The sequence below is a fragment of the Eucyclogobius newberryi genome, unplaced genomic scaffold (genome assembly GCF_026437365.1).
Source record: "Eucyclogobius newberryi isolate DKJ021-1_F unplaced genomic scaffold, fEucNew1.0.hap1 SCAF_116, whole genome shotgun sequence".
In the NCBI taxonomy this organism is placed as follows: Eukaryota; Metazoa; Chordata; class Actinopteri; order Gobiiformes; family Gobiidae; genus Eucyclogobius; species Eucyclogobius newberryi.
Window position 1 is genome coordinate 167,501 of NW_027315742.1, and position 12,197 is coordinate 179,697.

The window sequence follows — 12,197 nt, forward strand, 5'->3', positions numbered from 1 at the left end:
TGTGTGTCTGTGTGTGTGTGTGTGTGTCTCTGTGTGAGTGTGTGTGTGTGTGTCTGTGTGTGTGGACCTGAATTGTAACTATGGCGATGGTTCTGTTGTGTGTGTTTCAGGGCGGAGACTTGAGTTCTCGTCTGGAGGAGGCGGAGCGAGCTCTGGCTCTGAAGCAGGATCTGATCGACAAACTGAAGGAGGAAGTGGAGCAGCAGAAAGGATCTTTAGAGACCGTCCCAGTCCTCACAGCTCAGGTGGACCGGGACTGACCGGGACACTGACCGGGACTGACCGGGACCGACCAGGACTGACCGGGACTGACCGGGACTGACCGGGACACTGACCGGGACTGACCGGGACCGACCTGGACTGACCGGGACCGACCGGGACTGACCGGGACACTGACCGGGACTGACCGGGACACTGACCGGGACTGACCGGGACACTGACCGGGACTGACCGGGACCGACCGGGACTGACCGGGACCGACCGGGACTGACCGGGACCGACCGGGACCGACCGGGACTGACCGGGACCGACCGGGACTGACCGGGACTGACCGGGACCGACCTGGCCTGACCGGGACCGACCTGGACTGACCGGGACCGACCTGGACTGACCGGGACCGACCGGTACTGACCAGGACCGACCGGGACTGACCGGGACAGACCGGGACTGACCGGGACCGACCGGGACCGACCAGGACTGACCGGGACCGACCTGGACTGACCAGGACCGACCGGGACTGACCGGGACTGACCGGGACTGACCGGGACCGACCGGGACCGACCAGGACTGACCGGGACCGACCTGGACTGACCAGGACCGACCGGGACTGACCGGGACCGACCGGGACCGACCGGGACTGACCGGGACCGACCGGGACTGACCGGGACCGACCAGGACTGACCGGGACCGACCGGGACTGACCGGGACTGACCGGGACCGACCGGGACTGACCGGGACTGACCGGGACCGACCTGGACTGACCGGGACCGACCTGGACTGACCCGGACCGACCGGGACTGACCAGGACCGACCGGGACTGACCGGGACAGACCGGGACTGACCGGGACCGACCGGGACCGACCAGGACTGACCGGGACCGACCTGGACTGACCAGGACCGACCGGGACTGACCGGGACTGACCGGGACTGACCGGGACCGACCGGGACCGACCAGGACTGACCGGGACCGACCTGGACTGACCAGGACCGACCGGGACTGACCGGGACTGACCGGGACCGACCTGGACTGACCAGGACCGACCGGGACAGACCGGGACTGACCGGGACCGACCGGGACCGACCAGGACTGACCGGGACCGACCGGGACTGACCGGGACTGACCGGGACTGACCGGGACCGACCGGGACCGACCGGGACCGACCGGGACCGACCGGGACCGACCGGGACTGACCGGGACCGACCGGGACCGACCGGGACTGACCAGGACTCTGGTACCGTCTCCTCTCTGTGTTCTGACCGGTTCCTCTGGTCCAGGCTGAGATCTACAAGGCGGACTTCCTGGCGGAGCGAGAGGCGCGAGAGAAACTGAACCAGAAGAAAGAGGAGCTGCAGGATCAGTTGAACCAGGCGCTGGGAGAAATCGACCGACTCAAACAGGAAGCAACGTCACGGTGAGTGAAACCAAAGAGGAATGACATGACGCCACCTGGAGGCGGGAGGCGTGTACTACATGTGGAGATCAGGTCTGGAACAATCAAAATGACTGATGCTCAGAAAGACACAAAAACATGTAGTGCATTGTTATTTAGAACTATATTATCCACGGTTTAGCCTCTCGTTAGGCCTGGTTTAGCCTCTCGTTAGGCCTGGTTTAGCCTCTCGTTAGGCCTGGTTTAGCCTCTCGTTAGGCCTGGTTTAGCCTCTCGTTAGGCCTGGTTTAGCCTCTCGTTAGGCCTGGTTTAGCCTCTCGTTAGGCCTGGTTTAGCCTCTCGTTAGGCCTGGTTTAGTCTCTCGTTAGGCCTGGTTTAGCCTCTCGTTAGGCCTGGTTTAGCCTCTCGTTAGTTAGCCTCTCGTTAGGCCTGGTTTAGCCTCTCGTTAGGCCTGGTTTAGCCTCTCGTTAGGCCTGGTTTAGCCTCTCGTTAGGCCTGGTTTAGCCTCTCGTTAGGCCTGGTTTAGCCTCTCGTTAGGCCTGGTTTAGCCTCTCGTTAGGCCTGGTTTAGCCTCTCGTTAGGCCTGGTTTAGCCTCTCGTTAGGCCTGGTTTAGTCTCTCGTTAGGCCTGGTTTAGCCTCTCGTTAGGCCTGGTTTAGCCTCTCGTTAGTTAGCCTCTCGTTAGGCCTGGTTTAGCCTCTCGTTAGGCCTGGTTTAGCCTCTCGTTAGGCCTGGTTTAGTCTCTCGTTAGGCCTGGTTTAGTCTCTCGTTAGGCCTGGTTTAGCCTCTCGTTAGGCCTGGTTTAGCCTCTCGTTAGGCCTGGTTTAGCCTCTCGTTAGGCCTGGTTTAGCCTCTCGTTAGGCCTGGTTTAGCCTCTCGTTAGGCCTGGTTTAGCCTCTCGTTAGGCCTGGTTTAGCCTCTCGTTAGGCCTGGTTTAGCCTCTCGTTAGGCCTGGTTTAGCCTCTCGTTAGTTAGCCTCTCGTTAGGCCTGGTTTAGCCTCTCGTTAGGCCTGGTTTAGCCTCTCGTTAGGCCTGGTTTAGTCTCTCGTTAGGCCTGGTTTAGTCTCTCGTTAGGCCTGGTTTAGCCTCTCGTTAGGCCTGGTTTAGCCTCTCGTTAGGCCTGGTTTAGCCTCTCGTTAGGCCTGGTTTAGCCTCTCGTTAGGCCTGGTTTAGCCTCTCGTTAGGCCTGGTTTAGCCTCTCGTTAGGCCTGGTTTAGCCTCTCGTTAGGCCTGGTTTAGCCTCTCGTTAGGCCTGGTTTAGCCTCTCGTTAGGCCTGGTTTAGCCTCTCGTTAGGCCTGGTTTAGCCTCTCGTTAGGCCTGGTTTAGCCTCTCGTTAGGCCTGGTTTAGCCTCTCGTTAGGCCTGGTTTAGCCTCTCGTTAGGCCTGGTTTAGCCTCTCGTTAGGCCTGGTTTAGCCTCTCGTTAGGCCTGGTTTAGCCTCTCGTTAGGCCTGGTTTAGTCTCTCGTTAGGCCTGGTTTAGCCTCTCGTTAGGCCTGGTTTAGCCTCTCGTTAGTTAGCCTCTCGTTAGGCCTGGTTTAGCCTCTCGTTAGGCCTGGTTTAGCCTCTCGTTAGGCCTGGTTTAGCCTCTCGTTAGGCCTGGTTTAGCCTCTCGTTAGGCCTGGTTTAGTCTCTCGTTAGGCCTGGTTTAGCCTCTCGTTAGGCCTGGTTTAGCCTCTCGTTAGGCCTGGTTTAGCCTCTCGTTAGGCCTGGTTTAGCCTCTCGTTAGGCCTGGTTTAGCCTCTCGTTAGGCCTGGTTTAGCCTCTCGTTAGGCCTGGTTTAGTCTCTCGTTAGGCCTGGTTTAGCCTCTCGTTAGGCCTGGTTTAGCCTCTCGTTAGTTAGCCTCTCGTTAGGCCTGGTTTAGCCTCTCGTTAGGCCTGGTTTAGTCTCTCGTTAGGCCTGGTTTAGTCTCTCGTTAGGCCTGGTTTAGCCTCTCGTTAGGCCTGGTTTAGCCTCTCGTTAGGCCTGGTTTAGCCTCTCGTTAGGCCTGGTTTAGCCTCTCGTTAGGCCTGGTTTAGCCTCTCGTTAGGCCTGGTTTAGCCTCTCGTTAGGCCTGGTTTAGCCTCTCGTTAGGCCTGGTTTAGTCTCTCGTTAGGCCTGGTTTAGCCTCTCGTTAGGCCTGGTTTAGTCTCTCGTTAGGCCTGGTTTAGCCTCTCGTTAGGCCTGGTTTAGCCTCTCGTTAGGCCTGGTTTAGCCTCTCGTTAGGCCTGGTTTAGCCTCTCGTTAGGCCTGGTTTAGCCTCTCGTTAGGCCTGGTTTAGCCTCTCGTTAGGCCTGGTTTAGCCTCTCGTTAGGCCTGGTTTAGCCTCTCGTTAGGCCTGGTTTAGCCTCTCGTTAGGCCTGGTTTAGTCTCTCGTTAGGCCTGGTTTAGCCTCTCGTTAGGCCTGGTTTAGCCTCTCGTTAGTTAGCCTCTCGTTAGGCCTGGTTTAGCCTCTCGTTAGGCCTGGTTTAGCCTCTCGTTAGGCCTGGTTTAGTCTCTCGTTAGGCCTGGTTTAGTCTCTCGTTAGGCCTGGTTTAGCCTCTCGTTAGGCCTGGTTTAGCCTCTCGTTAGGCCTGGTTTAGCCTCTCGTTAGGCCTGGTTTAGCCTCTCGTTAGGCCTGGTTTAGCCTCTCGTTAGGCCTGGTTTAGTCTCTCGTTAGGCCTGGTTTAGTCTCTCGTTAGGCCTGGTTTAGCCTCTCGTTAGGCCTGGTTTAGTCTCTCGTTAGGCCTGGTTTAGCCTCTCGTTAGGCCTGGTTTAGCCTCTCGTTAGGCCTGGTTTAGCCTCTCGTTAGGCCTGGTTTAGCCTCTCGTTAGGCCTGGTTTAGCCTCTCGTTAGGCCTGGTTTAGTCTCTCGTTAGGCCTGGTTTAGCCTCTCGTTAGGCCTGGTTTAGCCTCTCGTTAGTTAGCCTCTCGTTAGGCCTGGTTTAGCCTCTCGTTAGGCCTGGTTTAGTCTCTCGTTAGGCCTGGTTTAGTCTCTCGTTAGGCCTGGTTTAGCCTCTCGTTAGGCCTGGTTTAGCCTCTCGTTAGGCCTGGTTTAGCCTCTCGTTAGGCCTGGTTTAGTCTCTCGTTAGGCCTGGTTTAGTCTCTCGTTAGGCCTGGTTTAGCCTCTCGTTAGGCCTGGTTTAGCCTCTCGTTAGGCCTGGTTTAGCCTCTCGTTAGGCCTGGTTTAGCCTCTCGTTAGGCCTGGTTTAGCCTCTCGTTAGGCCTGGTTTAGCCTCTCGTTAGGCCTGGTTTAGTCTCTCGTTAGGCCTGGTTTAGCCTCTCGTTAGGCCTGGTTTAGCCTCTCGTTAGTTAGCCTCTCGTTAGGCCTGGTTTAGCCTCTCGTTAGGCCTGGTTTAGCCTCTCGTTAGGCCTGGTTTAGCCTCTCGTTAGGCCTGGTTTAGCCTCTCGTTAGGCCTGGTTTAGTCTCTCGTTAGGCCTGGTTTAGCCTCTCGTTAGGCCTGGTTTAGCCTCTCGTTAGGCCTGGTTTAGCCTCTCGTTAGGCCTGGTTTAGCCTCTCGTTAGGCCTGGTTTAGCCTCTCGTTAGGCCTGGTTTAGTCTCTCGTTAGGCCTGGTTTAGCCTCTCGTTAGGCCTGGTTTAGCCTCTCGTTAGTTAGCCTCTCGTTAGGCCTGGTTTAGTCTCTCGTTAGGCCTGGTTTAGTCTCTCGTTAGGCCTGGTTTAGCCTCTCGTTAGGCCTGGTTTAGCCTCTCGTTAGGCCTGGTTTAGCCTCTCGTTAGGCCTGGTTTAGCCTCTCGTTAGGCCTGGTTTAGCCTCTCGTTAGGCCTGGTTTAGCCTCTCGTTAGGCCTGGTTTAGCCTCTCGTTAGGCCTGGTTTAGCCTCTCGTTAGGCCTGGTTTAGTCTCTCGTTAGGCCTGGTTTAGCCTCTCGTTAGGCCTGGTTTAGTCTCTCGTTAGGCCTGGTTTAGCCTCTCGTTAGGCCTGGTTTAGCCTCTCGTTAGGCCTGGTTTAGCCTCTCGTTAGGCCTGGTTTAGCCTCTCGTTAGGCCTGGTTTAGCCTCTCGTTAGGCCTGGTTTAGCCTCTCGTTAGGCCTGGTTTAGCCTCTCGTTAGGCCTGGTTTAGCCTCTCGTTAGGCCTGGTTTAGTCTCTCGTTAGGCCTGGTTTAGCCTCTCGTTAGGCCTGGTTTAGCCTCTCGTTAGGCCTGGTTTAGCCTCTCGTTAGTTAGCCTCTCGTTAGGCCTGGTTTAGCCTCTCGTTAGGCCTGGTTTAGCCTCTCGTTAGGCCTGGTTTAGCCTCTCGTTAGGCCTGGTTTAGTCTCTCGTTAGGCCTGGTTTAGTCTCTCGTTAGGCCTGGTTTAGCCTCTCGTTAGGCCTGGTTTAGCCTCTCGTTAGGCCTGGTTTAGCCTCTCGTTAGGCCTGGTTTAGCCTCTCGTTAGGCCTGGTTTAGTCTCTCGTTAGGCCTGGTTTAGTCTCTCGTTAGGCCTGGTTTAGCCTCTCGTTAGTTAGCCTCTCGTTAGGCCTGGTTTAGCCTCTCGTTAGGCCTGGTTTAGCCTCTCGTTAGTTAGCCTCTCGTTAGGCCTGGTTTAGCCTCTCGTTAGGCCTGGTTTAGCCTCTCGTTAGGCCTGGTTTAGTCTCTCGTTAGGCCTGGTTTAGTCTCTCGTTAGGCCTGGTTTAGCCTCTCGTTAGGCCTGGTTTAGCCTCTCGTTAGGCCTGGTTTAGCCTCTCGTTAGGCCTGGTTTAGCCTCTCGTTAGGCCTGGTTTAGCCTCTCGTTAGGCCTGGTTTAGTCTCTCGTTAGGCCTGGTTTAGCCTCTCGTTAGGCCTGGTTTAGCCTCTCGTTAGGCCTGGTTTAGCCTCTCGTTAGGCCTGGTTTAGCCTCTCGTTAGGCCTGGTTTAGCCTCTCGTTAGGCCTGGTTTAGCCTCTCGTTAGGCCTGGTTTAGCCTCTCGTTAGGCCTGGTTTAGTCTCTCGTTAGGCCTGGTTTAGCCTCTCGTTAGGCCTGGTTTAGCCTCTCGTTAGTTAGCCTCTCGTTAGGCCTGGTTTAGCCTCTCGTTAGGCCTGGTTTAGCCTCTCGTTAGGCCTGGTTTAGCCTCTCGTTAGGCCTGGTTTAGCCTCTCGTTAGGCCTGGTTTAGTCTCTCGTTAGGCCTGGTTTAGCCTCTCGTTAGGCCTGGTTTAGCCTCTCGTTAGGCCTGGTTTAGCCTCTCGTTAGGCCTGGTTTAGCCTCTCGTTAGGCCTGGTTTAGCCTCTCGTTAGGCCTGGTTTAGTCTCTCGTTAGGCCTGGTTTAGCCTCTCGTTAGGCCTGGTTTAGCCTCTCGTTAGTTAGCCTCTCGTTAGGCCTGGTTTAGCCTCTCGTTAGGCCTGGTTTAGTCTCTCGTTAGGCCTGGTTTAGCCTCTCGTTAGGCCTGGTTTAGCCTCTCGTTAGGCCTGGTTTAGCCTCTCGTTAGGCCTGGTTTAGCCTCTCGTTAGGCCTGGTTTAGCCTCTCGTTAGGCCTGGTTTAGTCTCTCGTTAGGCCTGGTTTAGCCTCTCGTTAGGCCTGGTTTAGCCTCTCGTTAGTTAGCCTCTCGTTAGGCCTGGTTTAGCCTCTCGTTAGGCCTGGTTTAGCCTCTCGTTAGGCCTGGTTTAGTCTCTCGTTAGGCCTGGTTTAGCCTCTCGTTAGGCCTGGTTTAGTCTCTCGTTAGGCCTGGTTTAGTCTCTCGTTAGGCCTGGTTTAGCCTCTCGTTAGGCCTGGTTTAGCCTCTCGTTAGGCCTGGTTTAGCCTCTCGTTAGGCCTGGTTTAGCCTCTCGTTAGGCCTGGTTTAGCCTCTCGTTAGGCCTGGTTTAGTCTCTCGTTAGGCCTGGTTTAGCCTCTCGTTAGGCCTGGTTTAGCCTCTCGTTAGGCCTGGTTTAGCCTCTCGTTAGGCCTGGTTTAGCCTCTCGTTAGGCCTGGTTTAGCCTCTCGTTAGGCCTGGTTTAGCCTCTCGTTAGGCCTGGTTTAGCCTCTCGTTAGGCCTGGTTTAGTCTCTCGTTAGGCCTGGTTTAGCCTCTCGTTAGGCCTGGTTTAGCCTCTCGTTAGTTAGCCTCTCGTTAGGCCTGGTTTAGCCTCTCGTTAGGCCTGGTTTAGCCTCTCGTTAGGCCTGGTTTAGCCTCTCGTTAGGCCTGGTTTAGCCTCTCGTTAGGCCTGGTTTAGTCTCTCGTTAGGCCTGGTTTAGCCTCTCGTTAGGCCTGGTTTAGCCTCTCGTTAGGCCTGGTTTAGCCTCTCGTTAGGCCTGGTTTAGCCTCTCGTTAGGCCTGGTTTAGCCTCTCGTTAGGCCTGGTTTAGTCTCTCGTTAGGCCTGGTTTAGCCTCTCGTTAGGCCTGGTTTAGCCTCTCGTTAGTTAGCCTCTCGTTAGGCCTGGTTTAGCCTCTCGTTAGGCCTGGTTTAGTCTCTCGTTAGGCCTGGTTTAGTCTCTCGTTAGGCCTGGTTTAGCCTCTCGTTAGGCCTGGTTTAGCCTCTCGTTAGGCCTGGTTTAGTCTCTCGTTAGGCCTGGTTTAGCCTCTCGTTAGGCCTGGTTTAGCCTCTCGTTAGTTAGCCTCTCGTTAGGCCTGGTTTAGCCTCTCGTTAGGCCTGGTTTAGCCTCTCGTTAGGCCTGGTTTAGTCTCTCGTTAGGCCTGGTTTAGTCTCTCGTTAGGCCTGGTTTAGCCTCTCGTTAGGCCTGGTTTAGCCTCTCGTTAGGCCTGGTTTAGCCTCTCGTTAGGCCTGGTTTAGCCTCTCGTTAGGCCTGGTTTAGCCTCTCGTTAGGCCTGGTTTAGTCTCTCGTTAGGCCTGGTTTAGTCTCTCGTTAGGCCTGGTTTAGCCTCTCGTTAGGCCTGGTTTAGTCTCTCGTTAGGCCTGGTTTAGCCTCTCGTTAGGCCTGGTTTAGTCTCTCGTTAGGCCTGGTTTAGTCTCTCGTTAGGCCTGGTTTAGCCTCTCGTTAGGCCTGGTTTAGCCTCTCGTTAGGCCTGGTTTAGCCTCTCGTTAGGCCTGGTTTAGCCTCTCGTTAGGCCTGGTTTAGCCTCTCGTTAGGCCTGGTTTAGTCTCTCGTTAGGCCTGGTTTAGCCTCTCGTTAGGCCTGGTTTAGCCTCTCGTTAGTTAGCCTCTCGTTAGGCCTGGTTTAGCCTCTCGTTAGGCCTGGTTTAGCCTCTCGTTAGGCCTGGTTTAGCCTCTCGTTAGGCCTGGTTTAGCCTCTCGTTAGGCCTGGTTTAGTCTCTCGTTAGGCCTGGTTTAGCCTCTCGTTAGGCCTGGTTTAGCCTCTCGTTAGGCCTGGTTTAGCCTCTCGTTAGGCCTGGTTTAGCCTCTCGTTAGGCCTGGTTTAGCCTCTCGTTAGGCCTGGTTTAGCCTCTCGTTAGGCCTGGTTTAGTCTCTCGTTAGGCCTGGTTTAGCCTCTCGTTAGGCCTGGTTTAGCCTCTCGTTAGTTAGCCTCTCGTTAGGCCTGGTTTAGTCTCTCGTTAGGCCTGGTTTAGTCTCTCGTTAGGCCTGGTTTAGCCTCTCGTTAGGCCTGGTTTAGCCTCTCGTTAGGCCTGGTTTAGCCTCTCGTTAGGCCTGGTTTAGCCTCTCGTTAGGCCTGGTTTAGCCTCTCGTTAGGCCTGGTTTAGCCTCTCGTTAGGCCTGGTTTAGCCTCTCGTTAGGCCTGGTTTAGCCTCTCGTTAGGCCTGGTTTAGTCTCTCGTTAGGCCTGGTTTAGCCTCTCGTTAGGCCTGGTTTAGTCTCTCGTTAGGCCTGGTTTAGCCTCTCGTTAGGCCTGGTTTAGCCTCTCGTTAGGCCTGGTTTAGCCTCTCGTTAGGCCTGGTTTAGCCTCTCGTTAGGCCTGGTTTAGCCTCTCGTTAGGCCTGGTTTAGCCTCTCGTTAGGCCTGGTTTAGTCTCTCGTTAGGCCTGGTTTAGCCTCTCGTTAGGCCTGGTTTAGCCTCTCGTTAGGCCTGGTTTAGTCTCTCGTTAGGCCTGGTTTAGTCTCTCGTTAGGCCTGGTTTAGCCTCTCGTTAGGCCTGGTTTAGCCTCTCGTTAGGCCTGGTTTAGCCTCTCGTTAGGCCTGGTTTAGCCTCTCGTTAGGCCTGGTTTAGTCTCTCGTTAGGCCTGGTTTAGTCTCTCGTTAGGCCTGGTTTAGCCTCTCGTTAGTTAGCCTCTCGTTAGGCCTGGTTTAGCCTCTCGTTAGGCCTGGTTTAGCCTCTCGTTAGGCCTGGTTTAGCCTCTCGTTAGGCCTGGTTTAGTCTCTCGTTAGGCCTGGTTTAGCCTCTCGTTAGGCCTGGTTTAGCCTCTCGTTAGGCCTGGTTTAGCCTCTCGTTAGTTAGCCTCTCGTTAGGCCTGGTTTAGCCTCTCGTTAGGCCTGGTTTAGCCTCTCGTTAGGCCTGGTTTAGCCTCTCGTTAGGCCTGGTTTAGCCTCTCGTTAGGCCTGGTTTAGCCTCTCGTTAGGCCTGGTTTAGTCTCTCGTTAGGCCTGGTTTAGCCTCTCGTTAGGCCTGGTTTAGCCTCTCGTTAGTTAGCCTCTCGTTAGGCCTGGTTTAGCCTCTCGTTAGGCCTGGTTTAGCCTCTCGTTAGGCCTGGTTTAGCCTCTCGTTAGGCCTGGTTTAGCCTCTCGTTAGGCCTGGTTTAGTCTCTCGTTAGGCCTGGTTTAGCCTCTCGTTAGGCCTGGTTTAGTCTCTCGTTAGGCCTGGTTTAGCCTCTCGTTAGGCCTGGTTTAGCCTCTCGTTAGTTAGCCTCTCGTTAGGCCTGGTTTAGCCTCTCGTTAGGCCTGGTTTAGCCTCTCGTTAGGCCTGGTTTAGCCTCTCGTTAGGCCTGGTTTAGCCTCTCGTTAGGCCTGGTTTAGCCTCTCGTTTGGCCTGGTTTAGTCTCTCGTTAGGCCTGGTTTAGCCTCTCGTTAGGCCTGGTTTAGCCTCTCGTTAGTTAGCCTCTCGTTAGGCCTGGTTTAGCCTCTCGTTAGGCCTGGTTTAGCCTCTCGTTAGGCCTGGTTTAGTCTCTCGTTAGGCCTGGTTTAGCCTCTCGTTAGGCCTGGTTTAGCCTCTCGTTAGGCCTGGTTTAGCCTCTCGTTAGGCCTGGTTTAGCCTCTCGTTAGGCCTGGTTTAGCCTCTCGTTAGGCCTGGTTTAGCCTCTCGTTAGGCCTGGTTTAGTCTCTCGTTAGGCCTGGTTTAGCCTCTCGTTAGGCCTGGTTTAGTCTCTCGTTAGGCCTGGTTTAGCCTCTCGTTAGGCCTGGTTTAGCCTCTCGTTAGGCCTGGTTTAGCCTCTCGTTAGGCCTGGTTTAGCCTCTCGTTAGGCCTGGTTTAGCCTCTCGTTAGGCCTGGTTTAGTCTCTCGTTAGGCCTGGTTTAGCCTCTCGTTAGGCCTGGTTTAGCCTCTCGTTAGGCCTGGTTTAGCCTCTCGTTAGTTAGCCTCTCGTTAGGCCTGGTTTAGCCTCTCGTTAGTTAGCCTCTCGTTAGGCCTGGTTTAGCCTCTCGTTAGGCCTGGTTTAGCCTCTCGTTAGGCCTGGTTTAGCCTCTCGTTAGGCCTGGTTTAGCCTCTCGTTAGGCCTGGTTTAGCCTCTCGTTAGGCCTGGTTTAGTCTCTCGTTAGGCCTGGTTTAGCCTCTCGTTAGGCCTGGTTTAGCCTCTCGTTAGTTAGCCTCTCGTTAGGCCTGGTTTAGCCTCTCGTTAGGCCTGGTTTAGCCTCTCGTTAGGCCTGGTTTAGCCTCTCGTTAGGCCTGGTTTAGCCTCTCGTTAGGCCTGGTTTAGTCTCTCGTTAGGCCTGGTTTAGCCTCTCGTTAGGCCTGGTTTAGCCTCTCGTTAGGCCTGGTTTAGCCTCTCGTTAGGCCTGGTTTAGCCTCTCGTTAGGCCTGGTTTAGCCTCTCGTTAGGCCTGGTTTAGCCTCTCGTTAGGCCTGGTTTAGTCTCTCGTTAGGCCTGGTTTAGCCTCTCGTTAGGCCTGGTTTAGTCTCTCGTTAGGCCTGGTTTAGCCTCTCGTTAGGCCTGGTTTAGCCTCTCGTTAGGCCTGGTTTAGCCTCTCGTTAGGCCTGGTTTAGCCTCTCGTTAGGCCTGGTTTAGCCTCTCGTTAGGCCTGGTTTAGCCTCTCGTTAGGCCTGGTTTAGCCTCTCGTTAGGCCTGGTTTAGTCTCTCGTTAGGCCTGGTTTAGCCTCTCGTTAGGCCTGGTTTAGCCTCTCGTTAGTTAGCCTCTCGTTAGGCCTGGTTTAGCCTCTCGTTAGGCCTGGTTTAGTCTCTCGTTAGGCCTGGTTTAGCCTCTCGTTAGGCCTGGTTTAGCCTCTCGTTAGGCCTGGTTTAGCCTCTCGTTAGGCCTGGTTTAGCCTCTCGTTAGGCCTGGTTTAGCCTCTCGTTAGGCCTGGTTTAGTCTCTCGTTAGGCCTGGTTTAGCCTCTCGTTAGTTAGCCTCTCGTTAGGCCTGGTTTAGCCTCTCGTTAGGCCTGGTTTAGCCTCTCGTTAGGCCTGGTTTAGCCTCTCGTTAGGCCTGGTTTAGCCTCTCGTTAGGCCTGGTTTAGCCTCTCGTTAGGCCTGGTTTAGCCTCTCGTTAGGCCTGGTTTAGTCTCTCGTTAGGCCTGGTTTAGCCTCTCGTTAGGCCTGGTTTAGCCTCTCGTTAGGCCTGGTTTAGCCTCTCGTTAGGCCTGGTTTAGTCTCTCGTTAGGCCTGGTTTAGCCTCTCGTTAGGCCTGGTTTAGCCTCTCGTTAGGCCTGGTTTAGCCTCTCGTTAGGCCTGGTTTAGCCTCTTGTTAGG

At 55.1% G+C, this 12,197-nt stretch overlaps 1 protein-coding gene across 1 annotated transcript in view; it reads left to right on the top strand.

The window, feature by feature from the left end:
- LOC140355582 (NF-kappa-B essential modulator-like) overlaps nucleotides 1-12,197 on the top strand; it is a 44,049-nt gene that overhangs the window by 28,074 nt on the left and 3,778 nt on the right. Inside the window, exons 12-13 of the mRNA XM_072440222.1 lie at nucleotides 111-245; nucleotides 1,495-1,631. Coding sequence (XP_072296323.1) covers nucleotides 111-245; nucleotides 1,495-1,631 — 272 coding nt within the window. The remainder of the gene's footprint in view (nucleotides 1-110; nucleotides 246-1,494; nucleotides 1,632-12,197) is intronic.